Source organism: Arvicanthis niloticus, chromosome X (assembly GCF_011762505.2).
Source record: "Arvicanthis niloticus isolate mArvNil1 chromosome X, mArvNil1.pat.X, whole genome shotgun sequence".
NCBI lineage: Eukaryota > Metazoa > Chordata > Mammalia > Rodentia > Muridae > Arvicanthis > Arvicanthis niloticus.
In genome coordinates, this window is record NC_047679.1 from 88,241,080 (window position 1) to 88,255,021 (window position 13,942).

The 13,942-nt window shown below is 37.5% G+C and overlaps 1 protein-coding gene across 1 annotated transcript in view; it reads right to left on the reverse strand.

The window, feature by feature from the left end:
- The window catches only part of Gucy2f (guanylate cyclase 2F, retinal), a 97,834-nt gene that overhangs the window by 38,861 nt on the left and 45,031 nt on the right, over positions 1-13,942 (reverse strand). The window contains exons 7-8 of the mRNA XM_034485650.2: positions 11,980-12,111; positions 4,229-4,318 (exon numbers count right to left, since the gene is read on the reverse strand). Of these exons, the coding sequence (XP_034341541.1) occupies positions 4,229-4,318; positions 11,980-12,111 (222 nt within the window). The remainder of the gene's footprint in view (positions 1-4,228; positions 4,319-11,979; positions 12,112-13,942) is intronic.

The window sequence follows — 13,942 nt, forward strand, 5'->3', positions numbered from 1 at the left end:
CATTGCAACAGCAAGATTTTGCTACCTCAGTTGCCTAATTGGCTACAATGTCTGTCTGTTTATAGCACAATATTTTGTTTTAGTAGATTTATAAAGTATTGTTCATATTACTCTACTACTCTATCTACTGCCTATCACCCAGAAGTCAATAGTCATACAGAATAGATTATTTAAGTGCTGGAAATGGATTTTTTTCAGGATTAGTTTCTTCTTTATCTTACTTTTTAATCCTGTGTATGTGTGCATGTTTTTGTATGTGCTCATGCATGCATGCATACACACACATGTATATATGAATGCAGAATGCCTCAGACACATTAGGTCTGAGTTTCAGGTAGTTATGGGGATTGAACTTGGATTCTCTGGAAAAGCACAACATGTTCTTAACTTCTTAGCCATCTCCCCAACCCCTATACTAGAAATGTTATGATGTAATATTTCCAACCAAAATACAGCAAGAGCCAGAGGACTTTTTGAACTTTTAAAAAGATGTGTGTGTGTGTGTGTGTGTGTGTGTGTGTGTGTGTGTGTGTGTGTATAAGAATGTATGACACATATGTGTGCTCCCATAAAAGCCAGAATAAAGTGTCAGAACTGGAGTTACAGAGGATTGTGAGCAACCCAATATAGGGACTAGGAACTGAATTAGGGTCCTCTTGAAGAAAAGTTATTACTGTGAACTATCAAGTCATCTCCTCATCCCTGACTTTTAAAATTTTATACCACTTTTGGTTCCCACATCTTTCTAACAGTGTTAGGAATATATAGACTATCAGGACATATAGAAATTAGTTATTAGTTATTACAAATAACAACTGTGTTGATAAATATAAAAGAATGTATTTTATTAATTGAAATACTTCTATAAAATATATATGAGCATTTAAAGTAAAAATTGATACTGTATTATATGGTTCATGATATACATGAAGATAATATACATTCACACAGTAAAGCAAAGAATATAGACAAGGTAAAAAGAGCAATGAGCTCTCAAATTTCTCATATTTTACGGAAAGTGGTATAATATTAACTCTAAGCATATTGTGGCAAATTAAAATTGCATTCAAGACTTTCTAGAACAATTAATTTAAAAATCCAATGAAGTATACCTAAGATGCAAATATAAGAAGCGAACTGAAATCTCTCCACATAATTTTAGTCCAAAGGCAAGAACAAATGAACCAAATAAATCAGAGAAATGGATGAGATAGAAAATAGATAGCTGATCAAACTTTGAACGATTTCAGTTGGTGCCCTAGTATAGCAGAGACCGCTCTTACTGGCTAGAGGTTGCAGAATAGTGTGGAGAAGGGGCAAAGGAAAACAAATATATGTTCCCTGAATGAGATGAACTTTAGAACTCCCCCAAATTAAAGTAACATGATAGGAAAATAGACTACACAAAATCAAATCAAAAAGCTGAAGTGGCTATATTATTGTTGAATAAAAGATAAGTCTAGAAAATAAGTATTCCCAGAGCTAATAGTGAATCTTTCATAATAATAAATGTTAAGACCTTGCTATCATAAATGTACATGTGTAGCTGTGTCCTGGAGCTGAGAAAGCAAATTTTACAGAATTCTTTCAGCTCTGTTTTAGTGACATTATGTAGGTACGTATAAAAGAAAAAAAAACTACTCATAATGAAAGTATTTATGAAACCATAATCAGAAGATATTCAAAATTGTGTATTATTTTCATAGACACTACTACAAAGTACTTACTAACACACTAACTTGTATACCTATAACATCAGAGCATCAAAGAATACAAAGAAAAAATCATAGACTTAAACAATAGGGAAATTTTAATAGTAAATGAAAAACATATTGACAAGGATATGGTAAGGATATATATGATAAAAATGATCCTATCAATAAATCTTTCTAATAAACATAGTTGCAAAATAATCTCTAAAGTACCATCTAGAAGTACTTGATAGTATGCAATGAAAAGTAAATTTATGCCAGCTATATTAAGGTTTATCCAATACTTATTTTAAAGTAATGTAAATTACTATATTAACAGAATAAAGGCATAAACAATAACCATTTCAACAAGTAGAAGAAATGGTTTTGAGAAACTTACACGTGATAAAAAAATTCATACACACACATATGTGTGTGTGTTTGAGAGAGAGAGAGGGAGAGAGAGAGAGAGAGAGAGAGAGAGAGAGACTTACAGATAACATGGGCTGTCTTTAATCCTTCTCTTTTAGAACCAGAAATATGGCAAAGATGTTGATCCTCCCTAAGCAATTTTAAAGCCTATGGATGCATACTGATTGAAAAAGATAATAATGTAAATAATAAGGAAGAAGGGAAGGATCTTTCTTATAACAAATGTCAACCAATAAGTACAGAAAAATTTAGTATCATAAAATTATCAACTGGTAAGTAAATAGTGAATAAGACTGGGCTATTAAAAAAGTCAAAAAGACCCAAGCATGGTGTCTCACACCTTTAATCTCAGCTCTTAGAAGCCTAAGGCAGGATGATTGCTATGATTTGAGGATCAGCCTGTACTCCAAAGTGAGTTACAGGCCAACCTTTGTTACAGAGGGAGATCCTATCTCATAAAAAGGAACAGACTATTTCTAGAAATTCAAACTGTGCAAAAACTTATTTATGAATTACTGTGAGGAAAAGTAACTCATTGGTGAGGAACAATGTAGCTCAGCAAAGTACTCAAAGTTAATATCACCAACAATAGGATGACCAACATTGTGTGCCCTTTGGATAAAGTGCACAAAAAAGACTGCATTACTCCTGAAGTTATCTGACTAAAGATGCATGAAGCAAACCATGAAAATATTAGGCAAAGCCAGGTGTAGGGTTGATCTACAAATAACTGACCAGAATTCTTTAAAAATATTAAGGTGAAAAATAGGGAAGTCTGAGAAGCTGTCATATTAACAGAACCCAAAGAGACATACAGTCAACTGCAATATGAGAATGTATAGTGTAAACTGACATCAGAAAATTGCATTATAATTGTATTCTATCATTGTAGGTCAAGTAAACAACTAAGAAAACTGTAAGCGAGTGCCAAATCTGAGCAGAGCACCCAAAAGTCCCCTGAAAGATTCTCAAGGGTTCTTCCATAAAATTGAATTAATGACAAAATTAATAGTCAACACACACCTACACACACACACAGGTAAAAAAAGATGTAATGCAAAACCTCTACTTTGGCTCATCTGTTTATTCACACACTAATATTTTGTCAGCTTTCCCCAGTTTGAGCCATTTTGTCTTTTTATTTTGAATATAGTTTTTGGAGGGAAGCATCTCAGGTTATAAAATCACTGCAAAATGGGCTGTTTTAGCTGCCTTTGGTCCTCTCAGATTTATCTCCAATTGTTTTCCCTTAAGCTCCAGGCACCAAAATCCTATGTAAGGGAAATGCCATATCATGATGTTTCATCTGAACCCTCCTTTAGGGCACACCTTGTTCCCCACAGGTCATACCCCTTGTTTCCTTTCTTTTCTCACTTGCACTGTGGTCTGCATGCAGCTGGACCTCATTCAGATTTGTTGGAATGATTTGCCTGCTTTGCAGATGTGGAGAAATTTACTATTACTAGTGTTTGAACGAACCAAAAACAATATCCACAAATCTTTTATGGACTCCAGTCCAAGTTCAAGGAGGACACAAGAATTTAAATGGCTTAAAAGAGATAATGCCTGACTTATTTATAGGCTGCTTTCTTAAGTAAACCATCCAAGGACACTTTGAACATAACTAGTAGAGTTAGGAAAATAACCATATTCCAAACAATAATTAGCAGGTGAGTCTTCAAGGTCTGAAAAATGGGCATGTGAATGATTATGGTATGCTTAGTTGATAATTATCTTAATAGGCATCATTTTATAAAGAAGTTATGAGCTAGGAATATGCAGGAAGTATTGTATATATTGTCTCTTAATTTGTCTCTTAATTCTTTTCCCAACATAGAAGGAAAGGCAGTAAACAGACATTTTATTAAAAAAAAATAAAAAAGGACATGAAGGCTCAGGGCTCAAGTTAATGAAGTGCCTTCTTTGATTCAGATTCAGTGTCATTCATTTTCATGACTTTGCCACTGTGTCACAGGATTGTACCCATCTGTAATAACAACTCTGTACTTGTACTAGGTTTCTAAGACTGCCTCTTACCTACTGGCAGTACTTGGAAGAAAGAATTTATTCGAATAGGAATGTATATAAATGAGGGTTTCTCATACCATTTCAAACACATCACTTGCACTCGATTTGATAGACTTAATGTCCCCAAAATCTCCAGGAGGGAACTTTTTCAGCCATACCCAGTCACCCTGGAAAGTAAAAGGAAAGAAAGCTGATGAGACGCAGTTGTCAGCAGTCAGAATAGTGTCTCTCCCACATAAAAGGCTAAGAGTAAAAATGCCAATAAGAACAGATGCTTTTTTTTTCCTTCCACACCCTCTACCCCATGGAAACTCTGTATTCTGGGTTAAAATGAACTCACACAAAGAAGTTAAAGTTAAAAGTGTCAAAGTACTACAGGCAGTGAAACAACCCACAGGGATGAAGATCTCAGGAAATGCAAGAAACCACTCTGAACCATCTTCCTTAACTAACTGCAGAAAGTGTCAGGTCATTTCAGTTATTCATAGCTAAGTGATGTAGCACAGGGCTTGCTTGGATTAATGGTGACGGTCTGTGATTGCAATTTCCACTGCCTTGAGGCACCTGTAGTGGGAGATGCAAGGCAGGAGATGGAGTGCCACAAATGTTGGCAGCATTTACCTTGATTCATTTTGCTTTCCTGTGACAGACCATGGGGTGGAGGCGGGGCCTCTCTCACACATTCATCTTGAACTGACTGATTTAAATATAGATTAAGCATTTTTTAATTTTGGTCTATACATGTTCCACCATAGTAAGAGGTCACCCAGACCCTTTAGAAAGTCTATTTTCAACTTTTCCCATTCGTAATCATTTTATCTTTTTGAGTTTAAATGTCTGTGGGTACAGTGAGATAATTTGATACATGTGTAAAGATCAAATCTAAGTAATTAGCATTGATTCTTAACTTTTGAAACACAAAACTACAATTTCTATGGTCACTGTCAATTCAAACTCAATTATGTTATTGTCTTTCTTCACTGTGGGTACCTGGTAATTTTCTTCTGCATGCATAGCCTCAAGGAATCATCAGTCATCAAGCCCTACTTACATCTGTCCAACCAAAAAAAAATTTAAAAGCAATATAAATAGAGATTCCCTTTTCTCTGTGATAATGATAATGTCTTACACTGTGCTCCCTGGTCTTCAAAGTGCCTGCACGTCTATTACCTATAGCCTGGAGAGTTCATTTCAGGCTGCACCTACTTGTCACCAAGTAGAGATAATAAAGCAGCGAGCTGTGTGCAATCAAATTGTGAAAATAGGAATGTGTAACCACCCTCTTATTAAGGAATATACCCAGCTGTAGCAGTTCATCTGGAAAGTTGCCAGAGGCAAAGGCTAATGGTAGCTGCAGGCATCTCAGGAACTCCACAGCACTCTGTTACAAAGCCTCTCCTAGGCAAGGAGTTCAAAGCCTCTCAACTAGGAGATGACTCTAGGAGACCTTGCAGAGCTGGACAAATGTATGAGAGACAAGGTCCTCGCCTATGAAGCTCAGCAAGGCACCATAGCATTGATGGTTTGCTGCACCAGAATGGTCAAAGTGCGACCCTGCACCAGTTGCATCAGGGTCAGCTAGGAAGTGTTCAGAGACACCAATAATTGAGTTCCACGGAACACTTGAGTAATTGGAAGGTATAGGAATGGGACCTGCAGTGTGAATGTTATCGAGTCCTCTTTGTATTTCTAATCCATGATTAAGCTTGCAACCTTCTGCCCAGCCTTTCCCCTTGCCTTACCTCTGTGATGCTCCCTTCATTCACAGCCTCTCCACTTACCTCACACTAAGCTTCTCCTATCAAATTCTGCTCTAAGGCAGAGATCTAAAACTCATTCATAGAAGTCAAGAGGACCTGCCACAAGCTTAAGTTTTATTTTTCAAAGGACTTTACCCTTTACAGTCATCAAAGGTTAAGCCTTAAGCTGATAGAACAAAAGTCTAACTGGAATTCTACGAAATGAGACAATGTATAATACACACTGATGGGTGAAAGAAAACAAAGCTTTCTCAGCTTTTTGGCAACCATCACTTGGCCCTTAGTAACTACCAGCTGCCATGGCACCTTGGTACTAATTAGATAATGATGTTTTTCCCTCAGGTGAAAAAAGACCGTCGTAATTTTTTGAGTATATAATTGTGTTCTCTGTTTTGGGGCAGCAGCATAAATGCATCTGCTTTGTACAAGCATGCATGTTCCATGCTCACATGTAATCACCCAACACCCTGGTCACAAGGGAGCATATCCCAATGTGTGTGTTCTGCATATCACCAAGCTCTCCCTGCCAAGGGAAGCCTCTTTTAGGAAGGGTAGAGCGATGCTATCAGGGTGGAAGGAAGAAACTGCTTTCTGGGTTCTGAGAATAATAAATACGAAAAAAACACAACCTTAAGCAATTTCTAAGTATAGTCAAAATAATAACTGAGTAACGTGCATAATAGTTAATTGTGGCAGAGAAGGTTTAGACATAAATGTGAGGCTTGACCCCCATCCAAAACTAGTCTGGGAAACCAGAATGCTTGCATCTCCTTCTGTACAAGTCACACTTAAGTTAAAACATGTTGTTACTGTGAATAGAGCCCTTATAGATGTGATGTCCTCATGTGGTGTATAGTCTGAGCACTGGTTACTAGTAGCTCTGATGGCCTTGTAGATTATACATGATACATTCTCCCTTTTTTTGGCTCATAGTTTCAGGGTTTTTTAATTTACATTTTTTAAAAAATATATTAGTTATTTTATTTATTTACATTTCAAATGTTATCCCCTTTCCTGGTTTCCCTTCTGCAAAGCCCCTATCCCACCCCGTCTTCTCTCTGCTTCTCTGACAGTGCTCCCCCACCCACCTACCTACTCCTGGCTCACTACCCTAGCATTCCCCTATGATGCCTTTTTAATGGAGTTTAATCAGAGACATAGGTTGGCCTTCTATTTGGTTTACTCACGCCATAGTAGCTAACAATAGCTTTTCCTGTCAAATCGCTAAATTTGAGAGCTGGAAAGGGTCTTATGTACACCTAACTCCATCTCATATCTCCATAAAGAACCCAAGCGCCAAAACTATACCAATGTCTTTCTGGGTCCACTCCAGTCCTCTTTTCTCTGTCAGGCTCCCTGTGTTTGGAGGATTTGGTTGTTAAAATTTTAGTTCACACACACACACACTCCATAAGGAGGTTTTTACTGAGTCTGTGTGCATCCTCATTCATGAAAAATGAGGGGAAAGTAGGAAATGGGCAGCTTTTATCTTCACCACACATGGGCTAAATAGCTTTTGTTTTAGTCTCTTAAAACAGAATGATAAAATATTTCACTTATCACTTACTTTTTAATTAAGAGAAAGAAACATCAAATTCTATTTGGGGAAGTTTTCTGAAGTAATTTAAAGTCTATCTGTTTTTCAGTAAGGCTGTTGTGAATTAACTTAAACAAGAGAGCAAGGTCTTAAGCACGACTCTGCTTCAAGGTCAAGGGTAGCCTTAGCATATCCTTTTAACCAGCCTTGTCTTCAGCTTCCCTGCCTTTTGAATAAAGTTTACCAGATAATTTATCAAGGCTCTTTCACTTTACTGATCTATACCTCTGTGATGAGTGACAATGACTGGTGGGAGGGAAAGAGGTGAGTGTCATAGGAAGGAGGAAAAAGAAAAAAGCTCTGAGAAAGATAAACGAGTGCATAGAGAAAGAAGAGTCAAGGAGGAGCACATAGGCTGAGGCTGAGAATTACTTTCTCCCCACTGGTCAGCTCATCTGGCTCGCCTGTCTATATTCAAAGAGTATCTATGGAAGGCTACATATCTGTACACAAATTAGAATATAAATATGTGTGAATGTAGTACAATATATGGAACCACCCAGAAAAGGCCAATTTTGGCTATTTAGCATCTACAAGCATATTATCTGGGAATTCCAGGACTCTCATTTGATTGGTTGTTTGGGATTGTTTGTTTCTTTCTTAACTTTGTGTGTGTATGTGTGTGTGTGTGTGTGTGTGTGTGTGTTCATGTAAGGGAAGTTCATGTGCATGCAGAGGCCAGGAATTGAAGTTGTATCTTTTTGTTAATTGTTCTCTGCCTTATGTTTTGTGATAGGTTCTCTCACTGAATCTAGAGTTCGCAGTCTCAACTGGCTGGCTAGAAAGCCTCAGGGATATCTACCTGTCTCCATTTCCCCAGTGCTGGGATTATCAACACACAGTATTGTACTTAGCGTTTATTAATGGTTCTGGAGGATTAAACAAAGGTCTTGGTGCTTTTGTGGGAAGCAATTTACTGACTGAGCCATCTCCCCAAAAGAGGGTATCATTATGCAACTCTAACTTGTTTAGTAATGACTATATAGCTCAGGCTGTGTTTGTAACAATCCCCCTGCCCTAGTTTCACGAGTGTTGGGATTACAAGTATGTATCATCATGCTTGGCTATAGTAACAAGTCTTATGGAAAACTGACTTATTTGAAACTGAATCTACTGATGGTGACACTTCAAACAATTTCTAATAGAGGACCATTTGAGAAAGCCGCTGGATGATTACTTTTTCCTTCTTCTTCTTCTTCTTCTTCTTCTTCTTCTTCTTCTTCTTCTTCTTCTTCTTCTTCTTCTTCTTCTTCTTCTTCTTCTTCTTCTTCTTCTTCTTTCCTTCTCCTTCTCCTTCTCCTTCTCCTTCTCCTTCTCCTTCTCCTTCTCCTTCTCCTTCTCCTTCTCCTTCTCCTTCTCCTTCTCCTCCTCCTCCTCCTCCTCCTCCTCCTCCTCCTCCTCCTCCTCCTCCTCCTCCTCCTCCTCCTCCTCCTCTTCTTCTTCTTCTTCTTCTTCTTCTTCTTCTTTCCTTCTCCTCCTCCTCCTCCTCCTCCTCCTCCTCTTCTTCTTCTTCTTCTTCCTTCTCCTCCTCCTCCTCCTCCTCCTCCTCTTCTTCTTCTTCTTCTTCTTTCCTTCTCCTCCTCCTCCTCCTCCTCCTCCTCCTCCTCCTCCTCCTCCTCTTCTTCTTCTTCTTCTTCTTCTTTCCTTCTCCTTCTCCTCCTCCTCCTCCTCCTCCTCCTCCTCCTCCTCCTCCTCCTCCTCTTCTTCTTCCTCTTCTTCTTCTTCTTCTTCTTCTTCTTCTTCTTCTTCTTCTTCTTCTTCTTCTTCTTCTTCTTCTGATTCAATTGACTTATACTCCATCTTAGAAACCTCTATGAACCCTAGACAGGCAGTTTTGTAGACTTGTCTTTCTTCCTTTACACCTTATTCTAAGCCTAATATTGACTTCACTGTGTGGTGTTATTGCTATTAACACTCTTCTGGGACTAGAGAGGTAGCTCAGAGTTTAAGAGCACTAGCTACTCTTTCAGAGGACCAAGGTCCAAATCCAAGCACTCACATGGTAGCTCACAACTATTTGTAACTCCAGCATCAAGGGATCCAACATTCACTTCTGTACTCTTACACCATGCACATTGGTGGTGCAAATACACATGCAGGTATATATATATACACACACACACACACACACACATTAAAATAAAGAAATAAAATATTTTAAAAAAGATTCTGACTCATGAATTGACTGACCAGCAGCCAGTCATGAAAAGCGATATAACCAGCTCCCTGTCTCCCTGTTCAACTTCCTAAACACAGAAGTATCTGATAAGATCTTCAAGGCCAGTAACAAGGGTTTTTGGTTTGGTTTGGTTTGGTTTGGTTTGGTTTGGTTTGGTTTGGTTTTTGATTTTTCTTTGGTTTTTGTTTGTTTGTTTGTTTGTTTGTTTAACCTTTCTCAATTCTATACTGTAACCTTGTAACCCAACCAAAAAGAGCACACTGTGATTCAACACATAAATTTGTCCACTGAGTCAGAGAATCATAGCAGAGCCATGCCAGATGTGGCCTTAGAAGCATCTCTGTCTAGCAATTATCACACCTGGCTGTACATATCAAAAGCACATCAATGGACTTCAAAATATATCAATGCCTGGTAGCAGGTCCCTACCAGCTGAATACCAACAAGAATCAATTGGTAAGTGTCAGAATCTGGAATATGGACATAATTCTTTTTTTATGAGCCCTCAGAACTAAGAACTCACTTCAACTTCTAATTTGGTAAATGAAAAGCAAAAGTTATTGATATTTATTTCAAAATCTTAATGGTGTATTGCAACTGTAAAGGCCTAAATTCATTCTGTTTGACACTCTAAAACTATCCAATCATTTTCACCTTTAAGTTTTCAGAAAGAAAATTCGTTAGAACCTCAAGCTCACTTTGGAAACAAATGCCCTTTTTCATCACATTAAATCACAATAGAATCCAGAGGGTTCCTGCTTTAGATTAAGATAAAACCCTCAGGTATGCTGAAAGACCATGTGCTATGCTAATTTGGTGTGTAGGCCTGGGTAGTCAACCTGTAAAATTGGGCAATTTATTTAAAAAAAAAATACAAGAATTTATTCATCACAATTCTAGAGAGTGAAAAGTTCGAGATCAAGAGACAGTAGATTCAGTTGTTGAGTGAGAGCTGTTGTCTATGTCACATCCTTTGGAGTAGAGGAACATTGTGTTGTCACATGATGGAAGGCAGAAGGACAAGTGGGCTGTATGAAGTTTTATTTGTAAGGGCTTTACTCACACTGATTTAATCCCTTTAAAAGTCATTTTACTTTATTGACACAATATGCAAATAGTGAAGGTTTAATAAAGACAGGTTCTTTCAAGAATATCCTGTACCACATTCATGTCCCTATACCCTACTTCTCCCCATCCCTCCAAGTAGTCTCCTCTCTTCCCCAAGTCTTTCTTCTACATTCATGTAAAATAGCTCTATATACGGTTTGTATATTTATAAAAATCTAGGTTCCATAAAGGAGAGAAAAACACATATTTGTCTGAGTCCCACTTTTTCACCGAAAATCTCAGGCTGTTTCTAAATGTCATCATGCTGATCATTAAAATTTAACACCTAAAGTTTGGAGGATAATATGTTCAATGCCTAGCAAACCCCCTGTGAATTATTTATTTGATAGAGGAGCATGTTCCCTCAGAAAAATCCAATGCAGTCAGCACTCTAAATTCTTCCCTGGTTTAGATTTTCTTTCCATTTACTATTCATGTTGAGAGTATCTGCTGCTTCTCAGGCGTGTCTCCAAACACAACAAGGAAACCACACTGGGAAAGCCTCACTTAGGAGGGACAGAAGGATGGTAGAGTTTCCTCCTTACTGCCTGCTTAACTCTTGCCTGCTGAGAAGAAACAGCTCATCTTTACAACTGATGCAAGATTTGTTCTGGTTGCCAAATTCCAATATCTAAGAACAATAGGGAGGAGGTAGCCTCCTCAATCTTGAAAGACAGAAACTTCAAAGGGGATTTCTATTTTGTAAAGCATAAAGTAACCTGTTATTCTCAAAGATAGTACAGGTGACTAAAAAGAAAGGATTTTTAATGTTTCAACGTCACCAGACAAAAGTATAGGAAAAGCAACCAGACTTTGAAGATTACCTTCAAACACTACCCCATGTATATGTGTCTCTCTTGACATCTCACATCAAAAAAGCAGCTCAGAGAGTCATTTCTTCTATTACATACAGTGTAGTAAGATGACTGCCACATTTTAATTATTTACATCTCAGATTTTTTACCCACAAGTCTAGTAAATGCATCAAGTTGAAGTATTAATGAAGTTTCAAGTAGATGAGTTTTGGGGAAAGATCACTGCCAAAAATATCAAACAAGCTTGTAAATGGACACAGACAGAAAAACTTGAAAAAAAGTCTCACTATTTTTACCCAAAGACTCTCCAATGGCAGTCTCATTTTAAAACCCAGAAAGGCTGCAGATTAAAGACCTCCAGATGTCTTACCTCGTAGATTGCTATGTTGGAGTTCTCATATGTAGCCGGAGTTAGACTACCTGAAGAAAAGGACAGCCTTGGGGACCTCCCACTTTGAACTTCTGAGATGATCTGGAAGCTTACACTGGCACGGCTTCCTCTCTGTGAAAGGATTAGGAAAAGGGGGTTAAACAAAATTGTCATTATTTGAAACTAATTCATTATAATCATTCAGAACCCTTTTAAGGCGCACTTGGTAGCTTACTTAAATCCTATATACCATGAAGGAAAGGTTAACATTTCCACATATTTTTAACTGCCAGATAACTTGCTTATTTTTTTATCGTTTGAGAATAAATATATAATTACAATAATTACATCATTTCTCTACTTCCTTTTTCTCCCTCCAATTCTTCTATTGCATCCCCAATTGTTCTTTTCAGATCCATGTCTCCTATTTCTTTAGTTGCTATTACCTATATATGTGTAGCTATATATTCTTCAATGTATAAATAAAACCCTCTTAGTCCCTAAAATGTTACTGGATGGTTACTTGGTTGGTTTGCTAGTTTGTTGTTGTTGTTGTTGTTGTTGTTGTTGTTTTTGAGACAGGATCTTACTGTGTGGTCCTAGCTGGTTTAGAACTCATAATCTCCCTGCTTTGGCCTCTCAAGTGCTAGGCTTACAGGTATGCAATGTACCATTCCTGGTTCCCAGAGAAAATCTGAATTATGTACATGTTATACAAGGAAGAATATAACTGCTATTAATTTGACATTGAATTCTCATTTTCTAGACTTGACATTTAGACCCAAAAGTCGAAATTAATTGCCAAAAAAAATCTACTCAATGATTTAGTTATGAGAACTGTGGGTGTAGAGAAAGCAAAACTTTAAAAAAATAGAACTAGGGAATAATTTCAGACCCTGACTCCCAATACTGGCTCTTTTTATTCTACTCTGCTAAATGACAATGTTCTTTCTGACAGAAGACCTCCTACAGAGCAATTAAGAAGACACATGTAAATGGGTTATAGGCCTATGACAAGTACGAGACTGAAGTAATCCAGATCCTTTACTCCTTGGTTTTACTTGGACACATAGTCTGTAAAGGGCACTGCCAGCTTCCCAGTTGAAAGAGAAAATGAAGATGGTTCCCTGAAATCTGTGTTAACCTTTAAAGATAACCTTTTGTACCCTCAAGTAAGCCAGTAGACTTATTTTATGTGAAGGTGGAGTAAGTCAACAGTTATCTCAGTATTCTTCTCTGTATTTCTCTAAATGTCTTTTAAAAGAACTGTAATAAATATAAATAAATAGATACCCTTGTTATTATCTAGACAAGGGCCCTCTTCTAACATCATTACTACCCTTCACTCATTTATTGTTAATTATTTTTATTACTAGTAGTCATGGTAGTGTTTTTGTTGCTTTCACACAAAGTCTCATAAGACTCTATCATGTATGACAGATTGGCCTTAAGAACACAGTCCTCCTGCCTCTGCCTTCACAGGACCAAGGTTATAGGCACATACCACCAATATTCTCCTTTTTATAAGAAGGAAACAGAAAGCTAAAGAATACAAGGGCTTGAGCAAAGATTTTTGGTGTTATATATCCCTGTCCTATGCCTTTTCTTACCACGTCCTGCTTTTTATCAGACTTGCTTGCCAATAAGAATTAATATTAAATAATCTCTGATGCTGCGATAACAATGGTCTTTGAGCAATTGGTTGCTCTAGTCTTCAGTTAAGTTCTTTTCAATATCAAGTCTGAAGAAAATGTTCTGAAATTTGAATAGCTCAAGACTTAGGCAACATGTAAGACCTGACTCCTCACGTAACCCCTCCATCAACCTGCACTCCCTCGAAGAGAGCAAGGCCAGGGAGCAATCTATTTCTCTTTTTTTCTTTATTTCCACATCTCAGTAAGAGCAAGTAGATGTATAGTAAGACACAGCCCTCTATGCAAAAGGCAAGGGAGAAAGTGATAAA